At 37.4% G+C, this 13,413-nt stretch overlaps 1 protein-coding gene across 1 annotated transcript in view; it reads right to left on the bottom strand.

Annotated features, from left to right (window-relative positions):
• The window catches only part of LOC100181189 (small conductance calcium-activated potassium channel protein 3-like), a 17,227-nt gene extending 5,921 nt beyond the window's left edge, over positions 1-11,306 (bottom strand). The window contains 6 exon segments of the mRNA XM_018816298.2: positions 3,746-3,850; positions 4,171-4,343; positions 4,637-4,777; positions 6,829-6,924; positions 7,365-7,448; positions 8,223-11,306. Coding sequence (XP_018671843.1) covers positions 3,746-3,850; positions 4,171-4,343; positions 4,637-4,777; positions 6,829-6,924; positions 7,365-7,448; positions 8,223-10,286 — 2,663 coding nt within the window. The 5' untranslated portion in view covers positions 10,287-11,306.
• Positions 11,307-13,413: the final 2,107 nt, after the last annotated feature.

Here is a 13,413-nt window from a genome sequence, read left to right as displayed (position 1 = left end):
ACATGCTCTTCTTTCGTCCCATTTGATGATTGCAAAGATTGTTTACAGACTTATATAAACATATCCTCACAAAGAGCGTCACACAATTAATATCCAATTTTTTCTGATAGTATTTTGAACAATTACCAATATAGGATACGGTTATATAATCCTGTAAAAATTCTTCGCTTTTTACAACATGGGATGATAAAAGACAAGAAAAATGATGCATCTCTCCCAACTTACTATGTATAGATTTTGTGCATACACAAATCCAATATCACTTACAATGAGTAATTTGAAGTCTTGCGCTACTGGTTTTCCAATAAGGAAAGACCTGATTGCTTTTACACGTACTAAAGATTGTTTGGCATGATCTTATGTCAGTTATCCGCGATTAGACAGATTAAAATGGGACACGTTAGCCGTTTAGATGGATTTATTAGGAGGCCATACGGGTGCATTATAAATACGAGAGAGGGCGCCATCAACCGATTAATATTAAATCATTTATCTTGTATAGTATTGATTTGTAAAAAAAAAAAATGTATAGTATTGATTTGTGATATTATACAGGTTTTACTCTGCCTAAACAAAATGCTTGCTAACATAGTAGCGGTAAATATAGACACCGTTTTATTCTATTTTCTTGTTCGTATTTGGTAGCAAACAAAGTACGTTCATAGAATTATAAAACCGTATCCTCACGACTGCCACAGACCGTTGTTAATTGTTTAAAACACGATCAGGATATTCGGATATTATTTGCTAAAATATGTCCCGTCTCCCCCCACTCTATATAGAAACTCATAAATGAAAAATTATTCTTTCTTTGGTAAAACAAAACATACTCCATTTTGATTGGCGATGCATTTCGTGTCTTTAAAAAAGATATTGTTTGAAAAAAGTTACATTTTGTTTCTTTTTCTGTTTTATTCTGAGTGGTCTATAATTGGACAAACAGTTTGGCCAATATTTAGCCGTGGCAATTTTATACAGTTTAATTGGGAATAGTTAAAAATGATTTTTTCCAATATTTGCACAAAATGGTAGGATTAAAATATGACGATTTGTAGTGTAAGTAATGGTAGGATTAAAATATGACGGAAATTGTAGTGTAAGTACGCTATGGCTGCAAGACGGCCTGTGCAGGTTGGGGTAAGATGGTTTATGTTTTCATTTAGTTTTACATCCCAGTTGGTTAGTAAAGAAATAACCAGTAAAAAAATAGAAAACATATTTTTAAGGCTAGATTTACCCACAAAACATTCAAAACCTATAATAAAAATATCCTAACATTGTAAATAAAGGTTACTTTTTGACACATTTAAGGACACAGTTTGCGCATTTCGTCTTGGTAACGGTTTTTCTTTACCGTAAATTATTTACTGCGGCAGTGAGTCTGTCTGACCCGTGTCGTTAATAACGCATTTCGTACGATTTGAATCTGCAGTAGGATTCGATCGAAGTGATTTGATTTTTTGAGATTAACTTTAAGACGCGCAGTAATTATTTTCTTTGAAATGACGCACTTCGGTTGCTTAGTAACGGGATTTGGACACGTTTCTTTGTCAGCGCGAAGTTGAACGCAATTTAAAAGACTTTTTAACGGTTGTAAAATTGCAGCAGCATTTAATTGGAGCAAGATCGATTTGGGTAAAAGTACAGCTTGGTGGCGCAAGAGTTTGACAGATAAAACGTATCGTAGCTTGCAATCTATCTATAAAGGTGTTTATGCCTACTGCTTGATAACAACAGTATATAGTAGGTAGGGGCAAGATGGTACATGTTTTTGTTCTCTCTTTTTATAACCGTAGCGTTAAATGACTCTAAAATAAAAGAGTTGTGAATATGAATAAGCTTGTTTGGAAAATATTGAATATTATGTGCTAACGGTATCCATCTTACACCGGAACAATACACACAATCGGTTCAATTTTCCTAGATATTTTAACGACTGCGTTTTGCTTCTGGTTATACCTCCTCGTCTACACTGTTTCAATAATTTGATTTTCGCTGTCGTTTTCAAAGGGTTAAAAAATGTGTAAATTACAATTCCAGTTGTGAACATTTTACGACGTCATAAATTTCCACAAGTTGTTTTCGCAACTGCAGTCCGACTTTAATGGTTTCAATCGTTTCCTGTACCATCGCAATTGTTAATTAATAAAGCTGTATTCGACTCCGCACACCGGACAAATGCACTTATTTGCCAGGGGATCGATGGTAACTACTTTAACTTTGCTGTAACTGGAAGACGCCATTAAATATTGATAATTTCCTTCGTCTCCTACGGGCGGGCAGGATAACTTTCAGTAGAAAAACTAATTGCTTATTTTTTTCTTATTTAAGGTGTATCATTCATCGGTACGATTTATTATGACAATACGTACTGAGATAAGCACTGGAACTTAACCAGTTCTTGCATAATAGGGGGCTTGCATATATAGGACATTTCCTAATCGTGTTTTAAACAATAAACAAAAACGCTTTATTTTAGAGTCGCGTGGATACAGTATATATTTCTGTAAAATTGTTTACTACCAAATGCGACAAAAAAAAACAAAAAAATGAACCATCTTACCCCAACCTGCTATATACCTTACCCCACGCAATAGAAATCTTATATTGAAGTCGCTATTACAGTTCACGCAATCGTTTTTCGTGTCAAGTCCCGAAAGTGGCGTGATAGCATTAATGCCTATCTCGCTAAAACGATCTGTCAGTCGTTCTTGCTATCTCGACCTGTGGGCCGTGATTTTAATATTACAATGCTCTAGTAAGTGGATTTTAATAGGGCATTTTCAAGTTGAACTGTCAGAGAAATCAAGTTAATCGATTCCAACAGTTCCCACTGGGCTAAGTGTGGAGCCTTTAAACCCTGGTGGCTTACACACAATCTTCAGCATTGATTCCGTAATTAGTAAAAGTCATAGGCATGAAACGTATTATGAAAATCTTGAATAAATAAATGAAATATTATGACAGACCATATTCCCCATTTAAATGGCGCGTTGTTTAATCCCAATGCCTCGATTTGGGTATTTGGGTATTGTGGAATAAGATGGATACAGTTAGCGTATATATCCGATATTTCCTATACAAGTTTTAAACAATTAACAACGCCATTTTAAAGTCTTGTGGATATACGGTTATATAGATATTTAAAGGTTTTTTGTTTACTACTAAACCGGGCGATAAAGGAGAAAAAACATAGACCGTCTTACCTAAGCCGACGGAATATGATATTTTACAGCGTTTCTACAAATATTTTTAAGTGACAGCACATTATTGTGTATAGTTTAACATTTGGAAGTATTCGTTTAATCCGGGTTCGTATATACACACACATATATATATGATAACGAACAAGGTAATCCTGACCGGTAGGAGAATGACTTATCTCTTAATTAAAAGCGAGTGATGTGTGTAAAAGTTGCAAGCGGGACAGGCATATAGTTCTGTGGAGTAAGATCGGACACCTTTAGCCCATGATATCTGAAATCCTAAACGCGTTTTAAACAATTAACAACGGTCTATGGGAGTCGTGAGGATACGGTTTCATGTTATTTTAAATGTTCTTTATTTACTAACAAATGGACGAGAAAATAAAATGAAAAGGTGTCCCATGTTTCCTCACCCTACTATATATAACAGGCTGGGGTAAGATGGTACATTGTTTAATTAAATTTTAAAACTGTTGAATTTAATGTTGCCAATATTGTAATTATAGTTTATATTACGAATACTGTACATGTGTACTTACCGTTCGCAAGCTCTAATAGTCCACGCTGCAATAATCCATAATGAAATACTGAATACCAGCAGCACGGTGCCAGGACATATCGTCATTAACGTCTTCATAACGAATCTGTTTTGTATAAAACAAGGTTAAACATAACTGTGGGATAAGATGGATACCAATAGTACTTTCAATATTTCCTATTCGTGTTGTTCACAATTGACAACGTTATTTAAGATGGGGATATTGTTATGCTGTAAATAATGTTGTTTACTTCCCCTTACCAATATGAGCCTTGTGAAAAATATTGATTTTACATAAAAAATGTAACATAAATGTGTATCAAAAATAGGATTTTAAAGGGTGATCCATCTTGCCCCAAATGGCCAAGTACCACCTTGTCTCATGCACCATTTTGCCCCTGGTCCATCTTACCCCCACCACATTACCTGGTGTTAAAGTTGATTTTGTTCAAAGCTCCGATGCTTCGAGATGACGCGTCGGTGAAAAGCCTGCTGTGTAGAAGCATCACACGAGCTATCAGATAAAGACGAAGAAACATAGGGATCGAGAGAAGGATGTCAACGTCCGCTGTTGTTGTCGTCGTAACTCCAGAAAATGCCTGACAATTTTAAAAGTTCAAATATATTTTGGGGGGCATTTTGTTTTAATTTAAGTAAAAAAATTGATTGTGTCAATCGTATCTTTAACAACGTTATTTTAGAGCGGCGAGGCAACGGTTATATATTTCTTTAAATGTGTTTTTTACTACTAAATGAAACGATAAACGACGATGAAAACATTGACTATTTTACCCTAAAGTCCAATAAGTTAACTTTTCAACAAACGGAGATTAATTATGGGCACGACAGGCTGTTCTAAATTGGAAGTTCAAGTGCTTAGTAAAGGGCTTACGTGTCTCGCGGACCACTCAAATGTGTATAGACCCGGTATCGGGTGAATACTGCATATGGTCAGTTCAAGCGTAATGAACATTACTCGTTCCCAATCCATTGCGATTCTCCAATCTTCCGCACCGTTGTCAATCATAAACAACTGTAATATAAAGAGCATTTAATTCACTGCCAAGACGAATGCATGGAACCGTTGACCTCTCGATGCCTTATCTTTACCCTGATAGCAAATACCATTGTGATGTCTCTGGCTTTCGCTTTTCAATCGATTAGTTAACGTTAGAGTAAGGTATATGCAATGGTACAGCCATCTGTCGTTCATAATGCATCTCTTAATTGCAACACATGCCTGTGCCGGCACCTATGCTTAATGAACCATGTAACCACTTTGTAATTCATTCTACATCAGCATAACAATTTAAAACTTAAGCTTTTCTACATCGCGTTTAACAATATTGCTGCAGTGTAGTACTTCATTAAACAAAAGCTTGTTTACATTTTTTAAATAATATCAACTAGCCGTATACTTATGAAATTACAGAGTAATCTTATGTATATTTATCTCTTCCGCTAACAGTATTAGTTACGGGGTATCTAAAATCCGTTTAAATTGCTTCACTATTAAATGAGCCAATATATTAAACTGAGCGGTAATTTTATTAGTTTCAGCAACGCAGTCAGAAAATAGAAACGCTTGGCAACGCAAGGTCTCGGGGGACTTTTCTGCGCGTGAGCGTAACTAAATGGAAGTTTGGAAAAAGGCCATGAATGTTCTTGCTGTGAGGCATACCTTTACGTTGCTGTAGCACACGCGTAAACAACATACGTGATATTTAGCAGTGCCAAATTCAAGCGAATATATTGACATGTATTCAATACAAAACACCCACAAAGTTATATATATGGTAACTCGTAAACAGGCACGAGGTGTATGAAACAGAAAACCCGTGTTATACGACCGTTGTTGCCTCGCAACAAGGAAAATTAAAATAAGTTCATTATTTTATTCATTCGTTCAAAATATTTTACGGTCTAAAAAACAGACCAAACACACTAAATTTAAACATGCGCTATCGGTATTGGTTTGGTATTGATATAGCTTTGTTGGTTCTGTATGTCAGTGAATGTATTCAGATTTCCGTACAGGATAATCAATATATAGAGATTTTAAAACGGGCTGTTGTCCGATTGGTGTTTATTGGACCTAAATGAAATATAACTGGAGTTACCGACATCGTAAACACGTCCAAGTGATGACATGATTTAACACGTTTCAAAGAACATTCCGAGTTAGGTGTTGAAATGTTGAGCTATTAAAGTCTTTGGCCTACGTATTGTATTGTTGCTAATTGGTTGTTACCGGTACATTGCTCACGTTGAAGTACAACGTTGACGTTTTGTAGCTCCATAATTCTGTAACCGCGGACGTGCGCATAATTTAGCGTTGCTGTTGTTGGTTTTTGACGTGTTTTTGTGCCCGGATTAATCGATTCAAGAGCTGTCTTTTACATGCTGGATTAACTGCAACGTACAAAAATAGCTGCGCTGTCCAACCATGTGTGTAAGCCGTCCCTCTGCTACAAAGCCTAACGCAAGTCACGTTTATAACGCAGTAGGTCGCGGTATGTACGTCGTTAGGCAACTAAATGAATTCACGGTAACCTTATAAATAATGCATCGCCACATGTAATTTCAGAGCAATGTCGCGCAACACTGAACACTAAAATAAATGTGGTGACCGAATGAAACTGCGGCGGGCCGTGATCTATTAGTTGTTGACAGCAAAAAAAAGGTGAAAAACCTTTATCTTCCATATATTGTTCATTCACCAAGCTATATTTATACTCCATATGTATAGAACCATGGGGTAAAATGGGAATCCGTTATCACACAAATCCCATATTTCCCGAGCGTATTTGTACCAATTACCAACGTTATTTTACAGCCGCAGGACTACGGTGATATATTTTCTGTAAATACTGTTTGTTTACCACCAAATGGGACGAAAATGACAATAAAAAATGCTCCATCTTATCCCACCCTACTGTACATTTAAACGTTGGGTGTATATAAACTCTTTATGTAAAACAAGGCACAAATAATTGTAATTGGCAGAGCATAACTACAGATAAAATGGCGTAAGGCATTTATATAAAATGTCACTTACATATTAACTTTACAATATATATTCACCTGTATTTCTCTAGCGTGATATGCGACGACCAAACCCAATAATAATGCTGTTGACAATGATATTAGGCACTTCAAAGCTAAAGAGAAATAAGTGGCCTGGAAAAAAACAAAATCATAAGTGTTTTTATGCAATGATTTTTAATTTATTTCTTCGAATACAATCACGAAAAACAAAAACAGATTCATAAAAGCAGCAAATAAAAGAGAATTAGCAGCAAAGCGACAGTCGTTTAAACATGCTATGTGGACAAACTACTTGCCACAAATAAAAGCGTGGCTGCTAATCCCATAATACAGTTTAAATTAACTCATTATGGATTGTACAGCAGGGTGGGGAAAGATGGGACACCTTTTCAGTCTGTTTTCTTGTCGCATTTTGGAAGTAAACAAAAATATTCTAAGAATTATAAAATCGTATTCTTACGACTTCAATAGACCGTTGTTGATTGTTTAAAATACGAACTGGATATTTAGATATTATGTGCTAAAGGCGTCCAATTTTCCCCACCCTACTATATAAAACAATTGTAATATACCTTCCAAGCACATTCTGTTAAGAGTCCGCCGTTCCAAGCTTTCATTATTTGGTCGCTTGTACTGCATTGCAATACTTTGCCTCTCTGGGAATAAATAGATATTGAATAAAAAAAATCCGGTAAATTAATTTTTAACTGTGTCAATCTTTCTACACCGTGTAATATTAGACAATGCTAAACTAAGTTAGAGACAGTTAAGTATTGTGCTTTAATCAACATAGAATTAAGTACAGTTTAACATTCTTTAATTGTTATTAAACAATAGTTGTTTATTTATTAACAAAGCATATTTGCCAGCGACTTTACCAGTTTGTTTAACTTTAAATATATTACTTTTCTCGACTAGTCTCTTGTATTTCAGAGAAATTTTAACCTGGTTTTAACTGGTTTGCGAGTGATGCTATACAGAAACGTTTATCGCAATCAAATGATTTTAACTAGAGAGATGCAGAGGCGGTTTAGTTTTCTCCTGAATTTATCCCTTGGGAAAGCAACACGAATGCGGTACCGCTGCTGAATATAAGTCCAGCAATCAAAGGCGGACATGTGATATCTAAGATTCGTAAGGTATATCCATAATGCGCATTGCGCTTTGTATTAATATATCTGTATTTAGCTTAGTTATGTAGAAATAAATGTTGTTTAAAGTCTGCAATATTAGTAAATGCTACAGAAAGTCTTTCAATTACTGTTGGAACCAGGTATTAAGGCTAGGTTGTGAAATTACATCAAGTATATTAGGAACTATATATATGTACTGTACGCTGTTGGAAAACTCCCAGTAGGTGGACAGTAATTACAATGAGACAGATATAGAAAGACAGCTGTTATACATATAGAGGTAACTTATTCACTTACCAAATCAGCAATATTTCCCGATGAAAGTTCGGTTTCGATGACCATTACAATTATTCCGAACATTCCGAATATTAAAGCGTAATCACTCAACCGTTTGCGTCGCTCGAAAAGCGTTCGTCGGTATCCGAGTCTGTACCCTATGTTCATTGTTTTGTTGTTGTTTGCCCCAAGACTTTTCTTATCCATTTGCATGGACGAAGAATCGACCTGAGCTGTATCGCTTCCATCGACTTTATGGGAAGAATCACGGATGTTATTTCGTTGTTCTTTTTCCTCCGGGAAGACGTCTCTTACTTTTCCGGGGTGGTCGGAATCGTTTTTATGACCCCCAACTAAATCTGGCGGCGCAAGATAGGATTCGGTGTGTGTTGCTTGTGGGGAAACTTGCGTCAAAGGAATACACTCTCCATCTTCGTCGTAAAAATTATGCTCAAGCCGATTTAAACTGCGGGTCGAAGCCCCTAGCTTTGGAAAAGCAGACACTACACCGTTGTGCTTAGCGCTTTTCATGGCGATTTCGGCAAACGGATTTGGTTTACTGGAGCCATAATCCCATGTGTGTTTTTCAGGCGACCTTGGCGTAGATAATGCAGTTAAACTGCTGGACAAATGTTCCTTTTTGAGCTGCTGGTCTTGCTTCTTGGTAGGTATATGTAATTCTTCACGGCTGTTTCCGAAAGGCGCAGAGCGCGGCGGGGTACTGTTTTCAGAATTATAATGCTGCCGAGGTAGCAGTTGTAGGTCGCCTGGAACACTTTGCCTATTTTTTACCGTTTGCGGGTGGGACTGGGTTTTTAATCGAGTCGGTCGGTACGTCAAAGCATTGTTATCACTGGCAGTGTTTGTGTCATAACTGTGTGGTTCGTCCTCCGGCGAAAACGAGTAGACCAGAGGTGTAGAAACGCTGGTTGTAACAGTCGGGTCAGCAGCAATTCGTCTTCCACAGCCGACAGTTTCGTCGTAATGCCCAAAGTGATTAGGTAAAACGGTTTGTGTAGACGAGGGCCTCTCTGCTGAAAGTAATGCCTCCGTGTCTTTCCTAGGATCAGATTGGGACCGTACAGTTGGTATATCTTGGCAAGATATAGTAGTAGGTTCGGTATTAAGTTCACGGCTAACTCGGTCATTATTAAGATCAGACATTGAAGACTTTCTTTCTGTGCAGCTCGCTGGGTTTGCGGTATCTAATTGCACGCAACCTGGCAGATTAAATGATGAAACGGGCAGCTGAGAAAAGTAGCGCTCTTTGGTGCATCTAAAGCGAGCATACGACTGTTCCGGTTCTGAACTAGAGTATTTCCTGTTGGACTGAGATGTATTACACTTTTGTCCGCAATTCGTACAGGCTGCAGTTGGATGCTGAGTTGCTTGCTTTCGTTTTAAGCTGGCAAATGACTTGTTGTAGTAGGGACTAGTAGAGGGTAACACGGTCTGTACTATACCTTCGTATGTGCTTGGGTATTCCTGAGGCTGCAGAGCATTTTCGTAGAACGAAGTTATTGTAGCGATTTCTTGGTTATGCGAACAAAAGACACCTGAATCCTTTTCACTAACAGAAAGACTCTCTTTACTATCACCCGTCTGCTGAGAGAACCTTAAATCCCGGTTTAGGCTTATTCTCTTAGCGTAATAGCCACTATTTCGTCGATTTACTCTTTTTTTCCAGATATCAAACTTTGCCTTTTCTTCGGTAGTCGAGTTGCTGAAATCAGAGCAGTTCTCGGTATGGCTGTCTAGTCTTTCATTGCTATTCCCGCCCGAGGTTACGTCGACGTCTTTAACAGCTGTGTCTGACGACGTAGGCTCACTCTGTACGGTTGCGGCGCTCTTGCCTTTCCACCAACGCCTGTTCTTCGCCGCAGTTGCCCGAGCACTGTTATTGATCGTACGGTTACGTCTTTGCGTCTGCTCCCAGTCTGTGCGTGACGGAGCGGCCTTTCTCTCTTTATGAATAATGACGTTGGTCTCGACGTGAATTGTTGTTTGCCTATCCTCTCTTTGTGCGTTTCGTACGTCACCTCTTTTGCTCTCTTGCTCTACAGACCTCGCTCTCACATACGGCATCTTTGCTCTTGGCAAATTAGGCTTTTTAATTCCTCTCCATCGCGAATCAACCGGAAAAGAGCGACATCACGTAAATCAATTACAGCCTACAATTCTGCAACAACATTTACCTTGTATTGTAGAGAAAACCCAAAACACTGTCAGCGCGAAAGGCTGACCTTTAACGAAAATCTTATCGAATCGATACTCTCCTCCTTCCATTGATCAAATTCTCGCATTGCGCACTGGACTGGTTCTGTTTGCGATAAATTCAATTATTTATCCATTATTGGAAATCATGTTTTAATGCGAGTCGAAAATAAAACCAAGTTCAGAACCTCGTACTAATAATAATTTTACGCCACAAAAGAAATTCCAAGTTCGGTATGGCGTCAGAAAATAACTTTTTTAATTAGTTTATAACATTTAATTGGTCGGACAAAACGGTCGGAAATTTAAATGTCCCCAAATGACTTATAGAGTACCCGCTAACCGATTAAGCAAGTTACCGCTTTAAGTTTCTCAATTAATCATCGATGACGTAATCGCTCATTCGAAAATCACCAGCATTACTCCGCAGCGCTCCTAGCGGTTTGCAAAAATAAATTTAATTCAAGTTTTCCGCGAAAGTTTTACATGAGATATTTATCTACAAGGGTAAACATATTGAATTTTTTCTACCAAAATAAAACTACAAAACTTTTGTATAATAGTCTCGTTGATTGCCCTGTCAATCATCTATATGCTTGAGTGCACCACCTTTACCGCTAGCCATTTACTCCACTTTATACCTAACGCTTTCCTCGCACCATTTATGCAATGAGCAGTAAACTCCGCAGAAGTTTAACAGGCGTACACCTGTAGATTCTATCGCATACAGTCGGCCCACGACTTCCAGCACAGTTTTTGGCTCTTGTATAAATATCTGCCATTGAGGTGTAGCGGTCGACAGCTATGAGCATGTTTCAGGCTTAGTACCACTACAATTATAGGTTTGGGGCGTTATGGGCTTACGTGTTTCTATTGTACACGTTTACGAAAGGAGCAAAGCCAGAAATCGTTTTAATAAATTATTCATTCCACTGGTTTAAAGAAGGCTAAAGGTGTGCGCCACAACCGATGTGTTGTTTGTTTGTTTCTAGCATCGGTTTCATTGTGTTACCAGCTGCACTTTATCAGATGTTGCTACGACCCTAAATCTAAAAATGTTTATAATTTAATTATAGAAGCGATACAAATAGAATGCATATAACATAATGTGTATAACTATTTATCGTATAAAATTAACTTTTACTAAATACCTAATAAAAAAACTTAAAACAGCAAGTTTCTTTTGTTTTCCTGAAGCTCCTTTTCTGTGCTGTTATCCTTATATTACTACTATGCTTTCTGAATAACGCGTCTCCTTCCGGTTATAACTGATTTGACTTGGCTGCAACAAGCGTGTCTTGGCACTGCGGCGGTCTAGCTGTGTTTGTCTGAAAGACGGTATATCTTTAGCACGTATATATCCAAATCTCCTGATCGTGTTTCTAACAATTAACAACGATCTATGGGAGTTGTAAAATACGGTTTTATAGTTCTTTTAATGTGCTTTGCTCACTAGCAAATGGAACGAGAAATAAAATAGAAAGGCGTCCTGTATCCCCCCACCCTACTATATGTCCCCTTCGAACTATATGCTGCTATGCTCCACGCATCCAAGTGAAAAGATCTTGTTCAAACACATCATTATGTAGTTGAGATATATATCCTGACACTGAGAATCATGTGAACCATGTCGCTCTGCTCTATTCATTCAAGTACAGGTTAAATAATTTATATCCGCTCGCATTTAACTTGTCTGTTCCTACATCGTTTAGTGGGATATAACTACATGGAGGTCCAGATCCAAAGATAGCCTTTGTCCGATAAAGGCCGGTCGCGCATAGTTGACTTGTTCGGGCTAATCACTCAACTGCAGAAAAACATAATTCATCAACCATATGCCAGCATATTATGGTTTTTCTATTTTCAGCAAAATGCTAAAATCGACCAATTATCCATATGGAATTTCAGATAAGCTCGACGGCGCTGTTGTGACGTTTAAGTCACGACGTTTCCATGCATAATGCATCGAGCTAAAAGTCCGATTTGGTCGCTGCCATACCTTTATTATATCACACATTAACATCTGTACACGTTGTACCATATGCTTGATTTCTTTGCACTGATTTTAAATGACATTCCTGTCTAATGGTTTCCATTGCAGAACCAGATTTTCTTAACTTGATTTCTATTCTAAAAATCCCGACCAAGAATCCTGCGTATTTACCGACTGTTATTGTACTTCCAGTGTTCTGATATCCCCACCTGGCTTCGTTAGTGCTTTTAATGAAATTTTCAGCGGCTAATTAATGTCACGGTACCATTTTCTGCCCGTTTATTCCGCCAATTAAAGAGCGAAACGCGCAGGTGGGAATGCTTATATTTATTTTATCTAAACGCACCATACCCCAATAAATAATTAATCGTGCTGTTGTCCAGTCGAGTAGGGCTAATCTTTGAAACTAATAGACGGCGCTGTTAAAAACTGTCTGACCTAAGCTGTTTAAAAGGCTAAACTAAAAATAGAACTTTGCTCAATAGCGGTTGAACGATAGATATGAAACATAAAGTGAAGCTTGAAGAACTTTTTAGAAGCCCAGAGAATGTAATAACTATTCTATTGATTGGCCTACTTTACTTGTAACTGCTTTAGCTCAGGTTGCCCTTTAGGAATATTGCTTATACTTTTATAGTGGTCGTCAAACGGGTCCAAAGTATTATTTCAAATGCTTTGAATTATTATTGATATATAAGATTCTATCTATTAAAATCGTTGCATCCAATATATAGCCTACGAATTTCATGCATAAATGCTTATCATCAAATCAGACAGTTCTATCGTATAGTAGTGTGGGGAAGATGAGACACTTTTTATTCTATTTTCTCGTCCCACTTAGTAGTAAATAAAAAATTCAAAAAAATTTAAAACCGTATCCCCACGACTCTCATAGACCGTTGTTAATTGTTTAAAACACGATCAGGATATCTGGATATTATGTGCTAAAGATGTCCCGTCTCTCCCCACATATTTTTAATATTAATCACCTTAAACACTATTTAT

This window comes from Ciona intestinalis, unplaced genomic scaffold (assembly GCF_000224145.3).
Source record: "Ciona intestinalis unplaced genomic scaffold, KH HT000174.2, whole genome shotgun sequence".
In the NCBI taxonomy this organism is placed as follows: domain Eukaryota; kingdom Metazoa; phylum Chordata; class Ascidiacea; order Phlebobranchia; family Cionidae; genus Ciona; species Ciona intestinalis.
This window is presented reverse-complemented; position numbering and strand designations above follow the sequence as displayed.